The following is a 13,388-nucleotide window of genomic DNA, read 5'->3' as shown; positions in this document are numbered from 1 at the left end:
TTCACACCCCTGAGTGACATAAATTATGACATAAATTATGCCGACATAAGCTGTAGTGTATACATAGCCATAGGCACTTTTGTCACTAAAACTTTTGTTTTAGTTTTGTGAAAAAACACCCCCCGAACAACAAAAGTTTTAGCAATGAAAAGCACCGGTGTGGACAGCACTTCGGCGGCAGGAGCTGCATTCCCATCGACAAAGCTACTTCCCCTCATTGGGGGTGTTTTTATTTAAAGAGTTGCCACACAGCGCACCTTACAAGGGCACAACTGCGCCATTATAAGGTGTGCTGTGTAGACATAGCCTAACTCAGGCTTTGTGAATCACAATGTTGTTCCTATGATTTTCTAAATGCCTAAAAGTTAGGCGTTACAACGCTTAGCCCTGGTCTACACTACAAACTTATGTCAGTATAACTACGTCGCTCAGGGATGTAGATTTTCCACACCTCTGAGCGATGTAGTTATACCAACTGAACTTCCAGTGTAGACAGCGCTATGTTAATGGGAGGGCTTCTCCTGTCAACATAGCTACTGCCTCTCAGGGAGGTGGAGTACCTACGCCAGTGAGAAAGCTTCTCCCATCAGCATAGGTAGCGTTATCACTAAGGGCTTGTCTACATTACCTGCTAGATCGACGGACAACGATCGATCCAGCAGGGGTCGATTTATCGCATTTAGTCTAGACGCGATAAATTGACTGCCGAGCGCTCTCCTGTACTCCACCAGGGCGAGAGGCGTAGGCGGAGTCATTGGGAGAGTGTCAGCTGTCGACTTACCACACTGAAGACACTGCGGTAAGTAGATCTAAGTACGTCAACTTCAGCTGCGTTATTCACATAGCTGAAGTTGCGTAACTTAGATCGATCCCCTCCCAGTGTAGACCTAGGGTGACCAGACAGCAAATGTGAAAAATCGGGACAGGAGTTGGGGGGTAATAGGCGCCTGTATAAGAAAAAGTCTCAAAAATCGGGACTGTCCCTATAAAATCGGGACATCTGGTCACCCTATGTAGACCAGGCCTAAGTGATATAATGGCACAGCTGCACTGCTGCAAGTGTAGACAAGCCCTTAGAGTTACAATGCCTATGTCCCTTTTTGGATCCAGGCCACTATCAACAGTGCTGCATAATACACTATTATTACTTAATATAGCTCAATACTTTGCACCTGGAAACATCATAAATATTACGTCAGTTTATGGGACAATTAGTTTCCAATTTAACTTGTACTTTTCCATTTAGAAAAGGGCTGATAGCTGAAGGTCAGATTTTGCCACCTTTACTCGCACTGAATCATTCCTTTCTCTGCAAATAATCCCACTAACACTGTTCACAGAGTAAAGTGCTACTCGTCATGCACGAAGGTGGCAGAACCTGCCCCTTACAGCTTAGAGGTGTATACATATAAATACTGCACACAACTTCTCACTCACTAAGGGCTAGCATGTACCTTTAATTACAGCCCTGAGTATGGGGTGGCACATAGATGCAGGAGAAGCACTGGGAAGAGAAGCACAATTCTTCTCTGAATTCCCCTCTTCTGTTGGAGCAGGGAGTTATTTATTATACTGTGTTTCAGGGTACAGCATCTTCTCCCTTACGGCCTAGCCAGCTCTGTTGCCTAGGCAATTAGATTGTAAGTGCTTTCGGGCAGGGTCTGTCTTTTTGTTCTGTAAACCACAGCACCCAGCACATTGGGGTCGTGGTTTACAACTGGGGCTCCTAGGTACCATGGTAACACAAATAACAACATATGTGGAGGCGGAGCCACTCAGTCCCTTCCCCTCCCCTACTTGCAGGGAGTGTACTGGAAGTGCAACCCCTGCTCCCCCTGATAATGCTGCACCAGCTAAGCAGTAATCATTATTATTCACAACCATCAAGTAAAGCAGTTTCCCAAGGGACATCCTTCTAATACAGCCACCCTGATAGTCTATCTCAATGAAGTACCCTTAAAAATCACCCTTAAAAATATATAAAGGGCAGAATTAAGGTTTCACATTAACTTTGGCATTTTCTGACATTTGAATGCTGAACTCTGCACCCTTAATGTTCTCTAAGGGACATATATTTGCATTTAAATTAACTGTGGGTGTACCCCCAGATTGTTTGAGCCCCTGAACCTGAGGGAGGCGACAGTGAAGCCACACTACCAGAGAGTCAAAGGGGGCTGGGTAGAGCCAGGAGAGCCAAGACTAGGAGAGCAGACCATGCTGGCCAGGATTGAAGGGCACAAGTGAAGATGCTGTGAAGGTGCAGGGACAGGACAGGAATAGGAGCTGACAATTATCAGTTACCAGAAATTAAGGATCCCAAAGTTTGATTGAATAACTGCTCCTCACCTGCATTTTTTCAATCATTTCAAACAAATCCACAGTCTGTGAAGAGAAAAGGATGACATAGAAAGAGATCTGACATTTCTATGAGAGAGAATGTCATCTGCAGTAACACCAGCTATGACAAAAATAATAAGGGTCCTCATGCTTCAGGGCAGAAATTATTCATCTGCTGAAGTCAGGAAGGAATCCCTCTCCCTACATGGATGGCACAGTATTGAACAACTGGCCAGGTGCATTGTTTTCACCTTGCACTGTTAAAGGCAGAATAGCAGCCGGATCTGGTATTGGATGAGCCAGGATTCTGGACTAGATGGACCATTAGTTGCATCTGAGTGGCCAAGATAATGGCCTGCTCTGTTATGTCAAGAGATGGGAGTTAAACTAGATGGACCAGTTTTTAGGGCACTCACTGAGAAATACATATCTGTGCCCACAATACACACACACCCACTGTTCTAATGCACATTGCCTGCCTCTCTCCCCTGTTCTCAGATGCTCTAGGTATATTCCCATTCTGGACAGGGAGGATGCAGCTCCTTACCTTGTTGTGAACAGCAGAGGTAAGTGCAGTCTGGGGGTCCTGGACAGGAGAGTCTAGGATGTCACTGATGCAGCGCTCCACTTCATCAGATCTCCTGAAGGGAGACAATTGCCATTAACCCTTATAGCATCCAGGATGCCAATACTCATATACAGTCTCTCCAGTGGTTCTCCCTGCCACTGGATCCCTCTCTGCCCACCTGTACCAGCTCCCTGACAATTCCCTTCCCTGTGGATACACATGCTCGGCCAAACCACTTCTGTGCTCCAGGCTCCTGATTCAATGGCTGGGTTGCAGCGACAAGACGGGTAGGTCCTAGATGGAACAAATGCTGGGAAGCGGGAAGGGGAGGGGGGGTTTCCAACAGGGGGGACAGGACCCAGGACTAGCCTCTGAACTATTAAAAACTGTCAGGCTCCCAGGAATCAGCCGCCTTGAGACTGCTCAGTATCTGAAGAGCTAAAAGCCCTTGGAGTCACTGAAACCAGAACCTAAAGACAGACCCACTTGCTACAGCCTTGCTGCCAGACCCAGGGATGGGAATATGCCCGAGCCAGGGCAAGGAAAGAAGAAAAGCAGTGGTCAGAACTATCACTGCTAAGGGGGTGAGCAGAACAGAGCAGAGGAGGGGTTGCTGCCTTGTAAAGTTGCCAACTGTCACAAATTTATCATAATTTTGGCCCCTGCTACAGGCCATCTTGTGATGACGTGAAAAGCTGCAGCCGTCATGCAATCTGGGGGAAGAAAACTCAAACAGCAACCCTAACGATGTCTAGCTGTCTAGGGGAAGCTGTATTACACTGCAAGCTCAGCTGACAGCATCGATAAGATTTAGCCCCAGCACTCTTACTAGCAGCTGTTAGCATTTCTGTGCCATTCACAATACTTATTAAAGGCCAAAGTTGGAGAGGGAGAGAACTATTATTTCATAGGTAACAGAGGCTGCACAGTCAGAGCTGGGAATAGAAGCCAGGTCTCTAATGTAACAGTGTCCACTTTGTCATACAACCTTGCAGAAAAGACATGCAAAAGTAAGTAGTTCTATAACTCATGCTAACACAGTGTGGCTCTGTGTCCCCCTCTAGTAGGTAAACCACACAGAGGTTTAGGACTCTCCTGGTATTTCCAAGCTAAGAGCTCTGTAAAAAGTTCATGCTTTAACATCAGTGGTCCCAGGTTCATAGCCCACAGATGACCCAAATAGGGGTGGTGTTTGTTGTTACATTTCTCTACACTGTCTGTAACCACCAGGGCACAAGCAGCTTTGAGGGCCAAGAATCCTGATGCCCCACATTCTACTGCTGTCTCATGAGTACTGGTGCAACCCACTGGCAATGTGCATTTGGTGTCTGACTCTGTGGGCTGATCCACATAGAGGGTAATGGCATGTTTCCCCCATTAGTTACTCCTACAGTTGAAGTAGACGAGATCTGTGTTGTGCATCTGAAGGTTGAAACCCTGCTAATGACAGATATGGGAGTAAAACAGTATAAAAGTTAGTCTAAGGAGCCTGGAGTAATTGTTGGCATGTCTATATGCAAACCACTGTAGTTAATTTGAATGTTGTACTAATATTCATTTTATTTTTTATTTTTTTGTACTTGGTTAATAGGTTTAAGAACAGGGCCAGGCAAACAGAGTGCATCTGAGACTGACAGCACAGTGCGGCGGATTTACATTGTGTGTCCAGAGAGCAGATGACTCTGCCTGTGTAAGCTCCAAAGGAGATCAGAATTTCATTTAATAAACTCATCTCTCCAGAAAGAAGCCTCATTCTCAAAGGTGCAAGATTACTGCTTTTGCGGGACTGAATGCCTCAGTCATTTGTAATGCCGTATAGACTCAGCATCTTCCACCTGCAGATCACCAGTTTGAATCTTTCCCTGCTCAACAAGGATTAAAAGTTGTTCCCATCTAATGGATCTTCAGTGGCCCCTCTATGAGATGAGTCTGGCTGAGTCCCAGTTCCAAACTCACCACATCACAAACTCACCACCATGCTTTGCACTCAATTGCAAGCTCTTGGGGCCAGGGACTGTCCCTTACTGTGCAAATAGAAAATGCATGGCACAATCAGACCCCTGTTTTGGTTGGATCCTCTAGTAAGAGTTCCTTCAGCAAAATCACCTACCTTACTATACATCTGCCAGGGCTGGCAACAAGACAAACACATTGCGGGTGGGCAGGGGGAATTAAAAAAAATCAGAAGACAGGACAAAAATGGGACTTAAACTTTTAAAACAAATTTCATGATTTTTGGGAGACTGATTCATGAATTATGAGCTTTGGGGCTTGGCAGTACTGCAGGCCCACAAGGAAGGACCGTTTCTCTGCATATGCGTTTGTAGGAGAATAAAAAAACTTCTACCCCCAACGAGCGGCTCTCCTGCCAACAAAGTGCTGTTCACCCCGGCGCTTGTCCTCGGCAAAACTTTGTCTTTTGGGGGTAGGGTGTGTTTTTTTAACACTTCTGAAAGACAAAACTTTTGTCATTCAATTGCCAGTGTAAGCCGCAAGTTCTTCTATCAAGGAAGAACAAAGTGTCCCAGGCCAAACAAAATTACAAAGGAAACTGGGCTGGAAAGAGAAGTAGCAGAGGGACAGGGGAGGACACTCAATGCTATATTAAAACTTACTGAGAACTGTTTAAATTCATGCCACTTTTTAAAGAGATATTTCTTTATGCAGAAATGTTTCTTAACCATACAGCTGTACTACCTTTAAACAGAAAAACAGGAACCCATCCCTGGAATTATTCTCACTATCTACTGCTTACATTTTAAAATAGAAAAGTAGCTAGGCAATCCTGACCTGCAGCATGCACTGCTATTCCAATCCTTCAATCTCCACACTCAGCCCTGAAATCCTGTGGAAGACCCTTTACAACCCTCTCAGCTATCCATCTCCACATATACTCTGCCAGTGCTTCTCCATCCTGAAAATAAAACCTGCACATCCACTTTGACAGATGTCACAAGCCTTTTAATTCCCCTTCCACAGGCATTCGTGGGAGTGATTTGTTGTTCTCTGGAAGGGAAAGTGTCCAAATCCTCATGAAACTATTCTCATAGGGGCTCATGGTTGAAGGGTGCATGTGGCTATCTTGAAGGCTCATCATGGGCTTAGGAGTCCAGCCCAGGAGCAGAAACAACACTATGTGACTTCAGGGACTAGTCAAATAGCCATGAATAGCAAATTACAGATGACTCAATGTAATAGCCATGGCCAATAGTTGGCAAGTGACCCTCTTAAGCTGAAGTATGTTCATGGGAACCGTTCCCTGAAACATTTAGAAGAATCACCGAATTCATAAGAATTCGAATCTGTCTGCAGGTAATTCACAGCTAGAAAATAGGTCTGAAGAAATCAAATAAAATGTTTGCTGAGGAACATTTGTCTTGACCTGCAGCAGCCCCTGCTATTCCAGTCCTGGGCCTCTCTCCAGTGCCCAGCTCTGCCAATCATGCTCTTTGGGGTTTTGGTGATCACATCCTAATCACAACACCAGAGCATGTAGTAGCTGGAGCTTTGCATTCCACATCACTGCATCACAGATTGATTCCTGAACTCCAAAGGAAAGAGAGCAAGACAGAGGTAGAGAAGTGAGAGTGAGCAGCTGCCACTGATAAGGCTAACACTCTTGCTCAGTGGTTCTCAACATATTTACCACTGTAGGCCACATATGTGGCCCACAATGTGTTATGTGGGCTGCATCCAGTACTACCTGTATGGCCCTGAGGATGTGACATGGGCCGCAGCTCTGTGCTGATTGGCCCGCAAGCGACCCATGGTCCGCAGGTTGAGAACTACTGTGTCCTCATTCTTTGTTTAGGATTTCCTCTAAATGCCTCTGCCTCCTTTTGTCTCTGGAACAGACAGAAAAGGCATATTGGGTCACCTAGCAAACTGCCCAAGCTCTCACTTCAAGCTCTATCAGTCATTTGGTCCACAGCTATGGTCCATGCCTTGCAAGCACACCAGGTGTTACACTTTAAAGTTTGAGAATAGGTTGAGATTGTTTCGGCCCCAACTGTTTGTTCTGAAAGGAGAAGTCCTGAGGAAAATGCACCCGTCCTCAAACACCCATCGCCATCTCCAGAAACATCAGAACTGGGGAACTGCGTCTCCTTCTAAGGGGAGGGAGGGAGGAGGGAAGAAATTGAAGTCTCAGCCTTTGAAGAAGAGCTCATCCTGAAGAAAACAATCAGTCACTCCCCCACCCCAGCCCACAGGCCAGGGAAAGCCTTCTCTCTGCTGGAGAAAGGAGAGGAGATTGTCCCAATATCAGAAGGATGGAGATGAGGCTGCAGTGATGGAGCAGAGATGCATATGTGAATTTCCCTGGAGGTTTCCCTCTCTAGTTTTAACCCACTCCCACAGCTTCGCCAGGGTTCTGGCAGGAAGAGGCTGCATAATGCAAGGTCTGTGAGAGGGAGCCAGGGGCTGGTACAGGTACATACCCTCCATAGGCTCCGAAGGTGAAACTGCGCTTCCGAGAAAACATTCTCTACTCTTCTCCCTGCTGATGGTGGATTCCTTGCTCTCCTGCTTGCCAGCTTCCTCTCCTCTCGTCTCGTCATGCAGCAGGGTATAGACTCACCTCCCTGTCTCTGGAGGGCAAAGGCTCCCTCCTCTGCCCCCCAAACCCCAACCCCCATCTGCTTCTCTTTCCCGAGACACACTTCAAATGAGCAAAAGGAAAGAGCTGCTCACAGCTAGGGCCAGGCATGAGCCACATGAGGGCAGGAAGCTCCCAGGGAGACGCTGCGGGACACCCTGTGAGCAGCAGAGAGTGAGAGCGTCGCAGAGAGAGACTGAGAAACAGGAGGCAGGGAGAGAGCAGAAATTAATGTGAGACTGTTCCTTTTCCATGGCTTGGAGAGCTCAGCTCTCCCCGCACATCCTCTCCTGCCAGGCTGTTGAGATGAGGACCTCCAGGAAGGGGAATCTTAGGTGGGAGTAACAGAGGGACCTGATGATTGGCTGAGGAATTTCAGGGGTTCCCAGAATTTTCTGCCAGTGGGTAAAGTGGCAGCAGAACCTGAGAGGGGAAGAAGAGTCCCCTATTTCCCTCCCCTTTCTCCTCTAATGTAGGGTATTTCCCTCCCAGCCAGATTGCCATACCCTACAGGAAGAGAGGGTCACAGAGCAATCCCGTACTGCCTCCCATTCCCTACACAGGGAGGGAAAGGCTGTACCAACCCCTTCTAGCTCCACCCACTCTAGGCAGTAAATAATACATAATGAGAAGACTTGGCATAAAAATCTCTCTTGTGAAATGTCTAGCCGTTGGAGTGCGCAAGCTATGGTATCAGGCATTTCACACCTTTGGCGGGTCAGAATCGCCCAGGCCTACCCACATTTCTTTGCTTTCACATCAGTATAGATTCTCCATCCTGGTAGAGACTGTGGTCGGGGGCACTGTCCCCCACCCCACAGACATACACACATGGTTGTGTTTACCTGTCTGTGGCCCTGTTGCTTGGGGACTTGGAGCCCTTTCAGATACATTTCCTCTCTGTCCCCAATCTCTTCCCCTTGCTATGTGAGTCCCAATGCCACAAAATGATGTAATGCTTTGTCACCACATAACATCAAGACCCTGTGACAGCAGCCACTACAGCTAGTGAGCTCCCGTGCTCAACTTAAGCTACTTTAATCACTGGGGGAGAAAGAGAAAGAAAGAGAGAATGGCAAAAAGTGAAAGGAGAGACAGAGAGAAAGAGAACAAAAAGGGAGACAAACAGAGGTAGGAGGAGGAGCAGTAAAGAAAAGAAAGTCACAGAGGGGTAGGAAGGAGCAGAGGAAATGAGAGGGTAGGAGAGACACACAGAGTATGGCTGCATGTACTATACAGGAAATACCAGATATAGATGGGGTAGAAAGAAAGAAAAGGAGAGAAGGTGGTATAATGCCTCCTGTTGGGGACATGAGTGTGGGAATGTTGTTCTACTGCCTCCAAAATGTTCTTGTCATGAAAGGCCAATGGAATTGCAAGTGACCTGGCTGTGCATCATTGTCCAGGTCAAGCACAGATCCCCCCCACAAGCAACTCCAATCTCATAATGATGGGAACATATAGAGAAGAGAGAACAAAACAAGTGATGAAAGCTAGCTAGTGTGCCTTCCTGTGTTCAGAGCAGAACCTGAGGCACCACATACAATGAGGAGCTGAAGCTGGCTGGAAGCTTTAGGACCCGGCAAGAACAGATCATGGCTATTCTCTCTGTCCCTCCATCTCTGTTGCTGGGGAATGAGAGGAACTGTGTACTCACAATGTGGGAATTTCTGAGTGGGAAGGGGAGATTAGCTAAACTAGAACAAAGAGGGCGAATATGGGAAAATGAAATTTGGACAAGTGAAGGGTCTTGTACTCTGAGGAGAATTGCCTCATGGGGAGTGGAGATTAGAGCTCTCTTATTACTGGTTCTCTAGGTATGTTAGGCCTGGCTTTCATTTCACTGCATCACAACTTTATAGAACCAAAGTACACAACCCCAATATACAACTGCAAAACAGCTCCCTCAGCAACTCAGCACCCACGGGTCCCCAGCACACAATCTAGTTACAAACAGCTTCCCTCCTCAAACAAGCCTCACTTCAACATGTAGTCACAACTCCCTGGCACTCGCTGCCCCTCAGTATACTACTAATACACAATCACTCTCAAAAACCACTGCCCTCAACTTGCACTCAAGCCAAAGATTGCCTGTGGGTACACACTAAATACAATGATGCCACCTGACTGTATGGGCATATGCATCCAGTTGTGTTAATGAGTATGTTTCAGGATGTATGGGTCAGTGTGTTAGGTCATTCATTCTGAATATGTGTAAGTTTGAGCTGGAAAGGTTTGGATTTACTCTAACACAAATTGATCTCAGCACGATGCATCTATTAATTGAGTCACTATAAGCACATCTGATGTGAGACATTAGCTCACAGAAGGGAATGCATGCACAGAAACACACAGGCACAGGCAATCACACAAACATAACCCTTCAGACTGTAAACTCGTCCTCACAGAAACTGTCTCTCTCTGTACTTATTAATACTGTGCAACATTAATAAATCAGCAAACAGCTTCACAGGTGCAGCCACGCACACACACAACGACACACAAAGCCACATCTGCACACACAGTTGCACGCAAGCATGTCCACACAAACGCAGACACACACACCAACACACAGTCCCCTGTGCCAGTGCCAGATGTGCACAGATGGCACCTCCCACGGTCCATCAATTCTGGGCTCAAGATTTGATGCCATGAGGTTGGGAGGATAAAGGTGAAATCCCTCAGACAAACCCCTTTAACTCCCCCTCCCTCTCCACGTAGCCTACCCTACCACGTTCTCTGCCTCTGGCCAACCCCTGCCTCTCTGAGCACTGCATTACAGCACAATTTCTTTACAAAATACCCCAGAGCCACCTCCCCCTTGTAACTGAAACTCCCTCAGTCAAGCTCCGTTCCCTGCACCGTGCCTGGGGGATCTGTGTCAGCCCCCTGCCCAGCTGCCTCTATCCCCCCCTCCGGATCACAAAACACATTTAATTGGCATTGCAGGAGAGGAGAGAATGAAAAGCAGCTGCGCTCCCCTACCTGAGCTGGGCTCTCTCATCCCCGGCTGGTGAGCGGATGGAGACACAGGGAGTCCAGCTGCTCCTGCATACGCTCCCCGCTCCTCGCGCTATCAATTATTCAAGTAGGTCCTCTTCCTATTGCTCTCTCTGCCTTGCCCTCCCCTTCCGCTGCCCCCACCTGCGGAGAGAGGGAATAGAGCGGTCACACTCTACAACAAAGAGATCCTCCTTCAGGGGAAGAGCTCCGCTGTGCTCTTATACTAGGAACGTGGATCCTAAGGAAAGGGGTCAGCTTGGCAGTTCCCTGGGGACTGGCCTTGCAAACCCTCCAGGATTGTGCTGGAGTCTCCAGGAATTAATCTGTATTTAAAGATTGTCATGTGATGGAACCTCCAGGAATATGTCCAACCAAAACTAGCAACCCTACAAGGGACTGGCATTCACAAGGCAGGTACAGCACTGGCAATGGTACCCTCCTGCAGGCACCCTGGCCCCTTCCAACACCATAACCTCAGCCCTACAGAAATGACCCAGGGGTTTTTTTTTTTTGGAGGGGGGGGGAATGCTTTGCTCTGTGGCCCACTCAATCATAGTCTGATTAGTGTCAATTGCAGTGAATTTGGTACATAGATTGATTGAAAACCCAGCTCATTTCATGTGGTGGCCAAGGAACAGAGACTAACTACTTACAGTTAATACTATCGTGGGACTTGTGCCCTATAGGTGAAAAGCTCTGTACCCATTGATTTCACTCCCCCATCTAAAACAGCCAGCCCCACTTCCCCCATCATAGGGCTGGATTGTAACTACTGCAGTGGAGGGGAAAGGCTCTGTATTCCCTTCCCATGAGCCAATCAGTCCTCCTGACCTTTGGATTTACTAAGATCTCATCTCACACCCCACTGTATAGGTCAGAAGGTGCCCTCAGTGTCTAGACTGAGATATTCCTTTATTGCTAAGCTCTGATTAAAAGATGTGGCTTGGTTCCACAATATGAGCCAGTAGAGAATGAAGCCCTATACCTCCTCTCAAGTATTTGTGTAAGTGTGGTGGGGGCTCCTTGAGGAGCCTCCATGCTCTGATCAAAGACTGAACGAGTAACTTAACTTGGTCTAGAAAGGCACTAAGGCCCAGATCGTCAAAGGTATTTAGGTGCCCAAACCCCATTGATTCCAACTCCCATCTCATAATGCTGGGAACATACAGAGAAGAGAGAACAAAACAAGTGATGAAAGCTAGCTAGTGTGCCTTCCTGTGTTCAGAGCAGAACCTGAGGCGCCTTGGAGCTCAAGCTCACCGAATGGGGTTTGATCAGGATACAGCCAGTTAAAAAAAACCTCTCCTTACAAACCATCCCAACCTACTACCTCCACTGAAAATGACAGACCGGGTGTGAGCGTGGCAGAAATTACACACACTGGGCTTGAGACAGATTCCAATCACTCTCATTCCAGCAATTACTGGATCAGGAGAAAGTAAATCGGGGAGGAGGGGTAGAATGGAGGCAGGCAGCAGCAGGCGGCTGAGGTGCACATAGGCAGATTGAAGAAGAAGCAGAATGTGGAAAGACGTGTATTATACTTCTTGCACCCCAACTCAAGTGATTTTATTTTAGCTTTCCATACAAATTGCCTTTTGGGCTATGATAAAAGCTGGAGAAAATGTGACTCAAAAAGGCCATTTGCGAGAACATTAATGAAGCAGCGAAAATAGGCGGGGTCAGCTGGGATGGGTTGACTCTGTGTTTATGGTGAGAGGGATATAGTTCATTGTAATAAAGGATACAGAACATCTGGAACTCAGATATAGGGATCTAATGAAGGCAGCAGTTAGTCTGCAAAACTTTTATTCCTGGTGTTGATTATATGTGAGAAGCAAAGAGCCCAGCTTGATTCTCAAAGCCCAGAATCATAGAAATGTAGGGCTGGCAGGGACCACAAGAGATCTTCAAGTCCAGCCCCCTGCACTGAGGTAGGACCAAGGAAACCTAGACCATCCCTGACAGTCTGCCCAACTGTTCTTAAAAACCTCCAGTAACAGGTATTTCACAACCTCCCTTGGAAGCCTGTTCCAGAGCTTAACTATCCTTATGGTTAGAAAATTTTCCTAATATTTAACCTAAATCTCCCTTGCAGCACATTAAGCCCATTGCTTCTTGTTCTTCCTTCAGTGGACATGGCGAACAACCAGATCCGGCTCTAGGTTTTTTGCCGCCCCAAGCAAAAAAAATTTTGGCTGCCCCCCTCCCAGCTCTGGGCTCCTCGCCGCACCCCCCTGCCGCCCCAGCCCTGGGCTCTTCTCCACCACCCGCACCCCCCTCCCCCCCCACCCCTGGGTCTTCCCCCCACCGCCCCACCATTGCCCCCCCCCCACCTCCTGCCGCCCCAGCCCTGGGCTCACCTCCCCCCCACCTGCACCCTTCTTCCGCCGCAGCCCTGGGTCACTGGTAACTCGCTCCCAGGGCAGGTCATTCAGCAGGAATTTTAGATGTGCACAGAACACAGAAAGGATTGGTTCCCATATGGTTACAGAACTGCAGTAAAGTGGAACAATTTTCAGCTTGTGTGATTGGAGGATATCTGGATGCATATTATAAGACTATTCCTACATAAATGAGGAAAAGTTGAGGTGCCTTTATTATTCTTTTGTTCCACGCTTTCTTTCTATGGGGAATTTGCCAATGCAATATCACTGTCTTCCTTTTAAACAAACAAACAAAAAGGCAATGGCTGTTGAAAATAGCAATTCCAGTCCTAATAACCACTGGGAAACATTTCTTGCTCAATTTTATCCTACTTTTTCTACAGCAAGTTACAGTGGATCAGTATATTTGATTTGGGAGAAATGAAGTAACAGCTGCCCAAACTGAGCTTGAGCACTCCTGAATTTTGAGGTGTTCAAATCTGGAAGGCGGGTGCTG

General features: G+C 47.2%; 1 protein-coding gene across 8 annotated transcripts in view; it reads right to left on the bottom strand.

Annotated features, from left to right (window-relative positions):
• Nucleotides 1–10,596, bottom strand: part of LOC117885497 (rap1 GTPase-activating protein 1-like) — a 73,227-nt gene extending 62,631 nt beyond the window's left edge. For 4 of the 8 annotated variants that reach the window (XM_034786789.1, XM_034786788.1, XM_034786806.1 and 1 more), the window contains exons 1-3: nucleotides 7,345–7,527; nucleotides 2,885–2,978; nucleotides 2,347–2,382 (exon numbers count right to left, since the gene is read on the bottom strand). In XM_034786789.1, the coding sequence (XP_034642680.1) occupies nucleotides 2,347–2,382; nucleotides 2,885–2,978; nucleotides 7,345–7,388 (174 nt within the window). In that variant the 5' untranslated portion in view covers nucleotides 7,389–7,527. Of the gene's footprint in view, nucleotides 1–2,346; nucleotides 2,383–2,884; nucleotides 2,979–7,344; nucleotides 7,528–10,487 lie in introns of those variants that run through there. The other 4 variants (XM_034786786.1, XM_034786800.1, XM_034786810.1 and 1 more) reach the window with 3 other exon arrangements.
• Between the last annotated feature and the right edge of the window lie 2,792 nt (nucleotides 10,597–13,388).

This window comes from Trachemys scripta, chromosome 1 (genome assembly GCF_013100865.1).
Source record: "Trachemys scripta elegans isolate TJP31775 chromosome 1, CAS_Tse_1.0, whole genome shotgun sequence".
NCBI classification, from domain to species: Eukaryota; Metazoa; Chordata; order Testudines; family Emydidae; genus Trachemys; species Trachemys scripta.
This window is presented reverse-complemented; position numbering and strand designations above follow the sequence as displayed.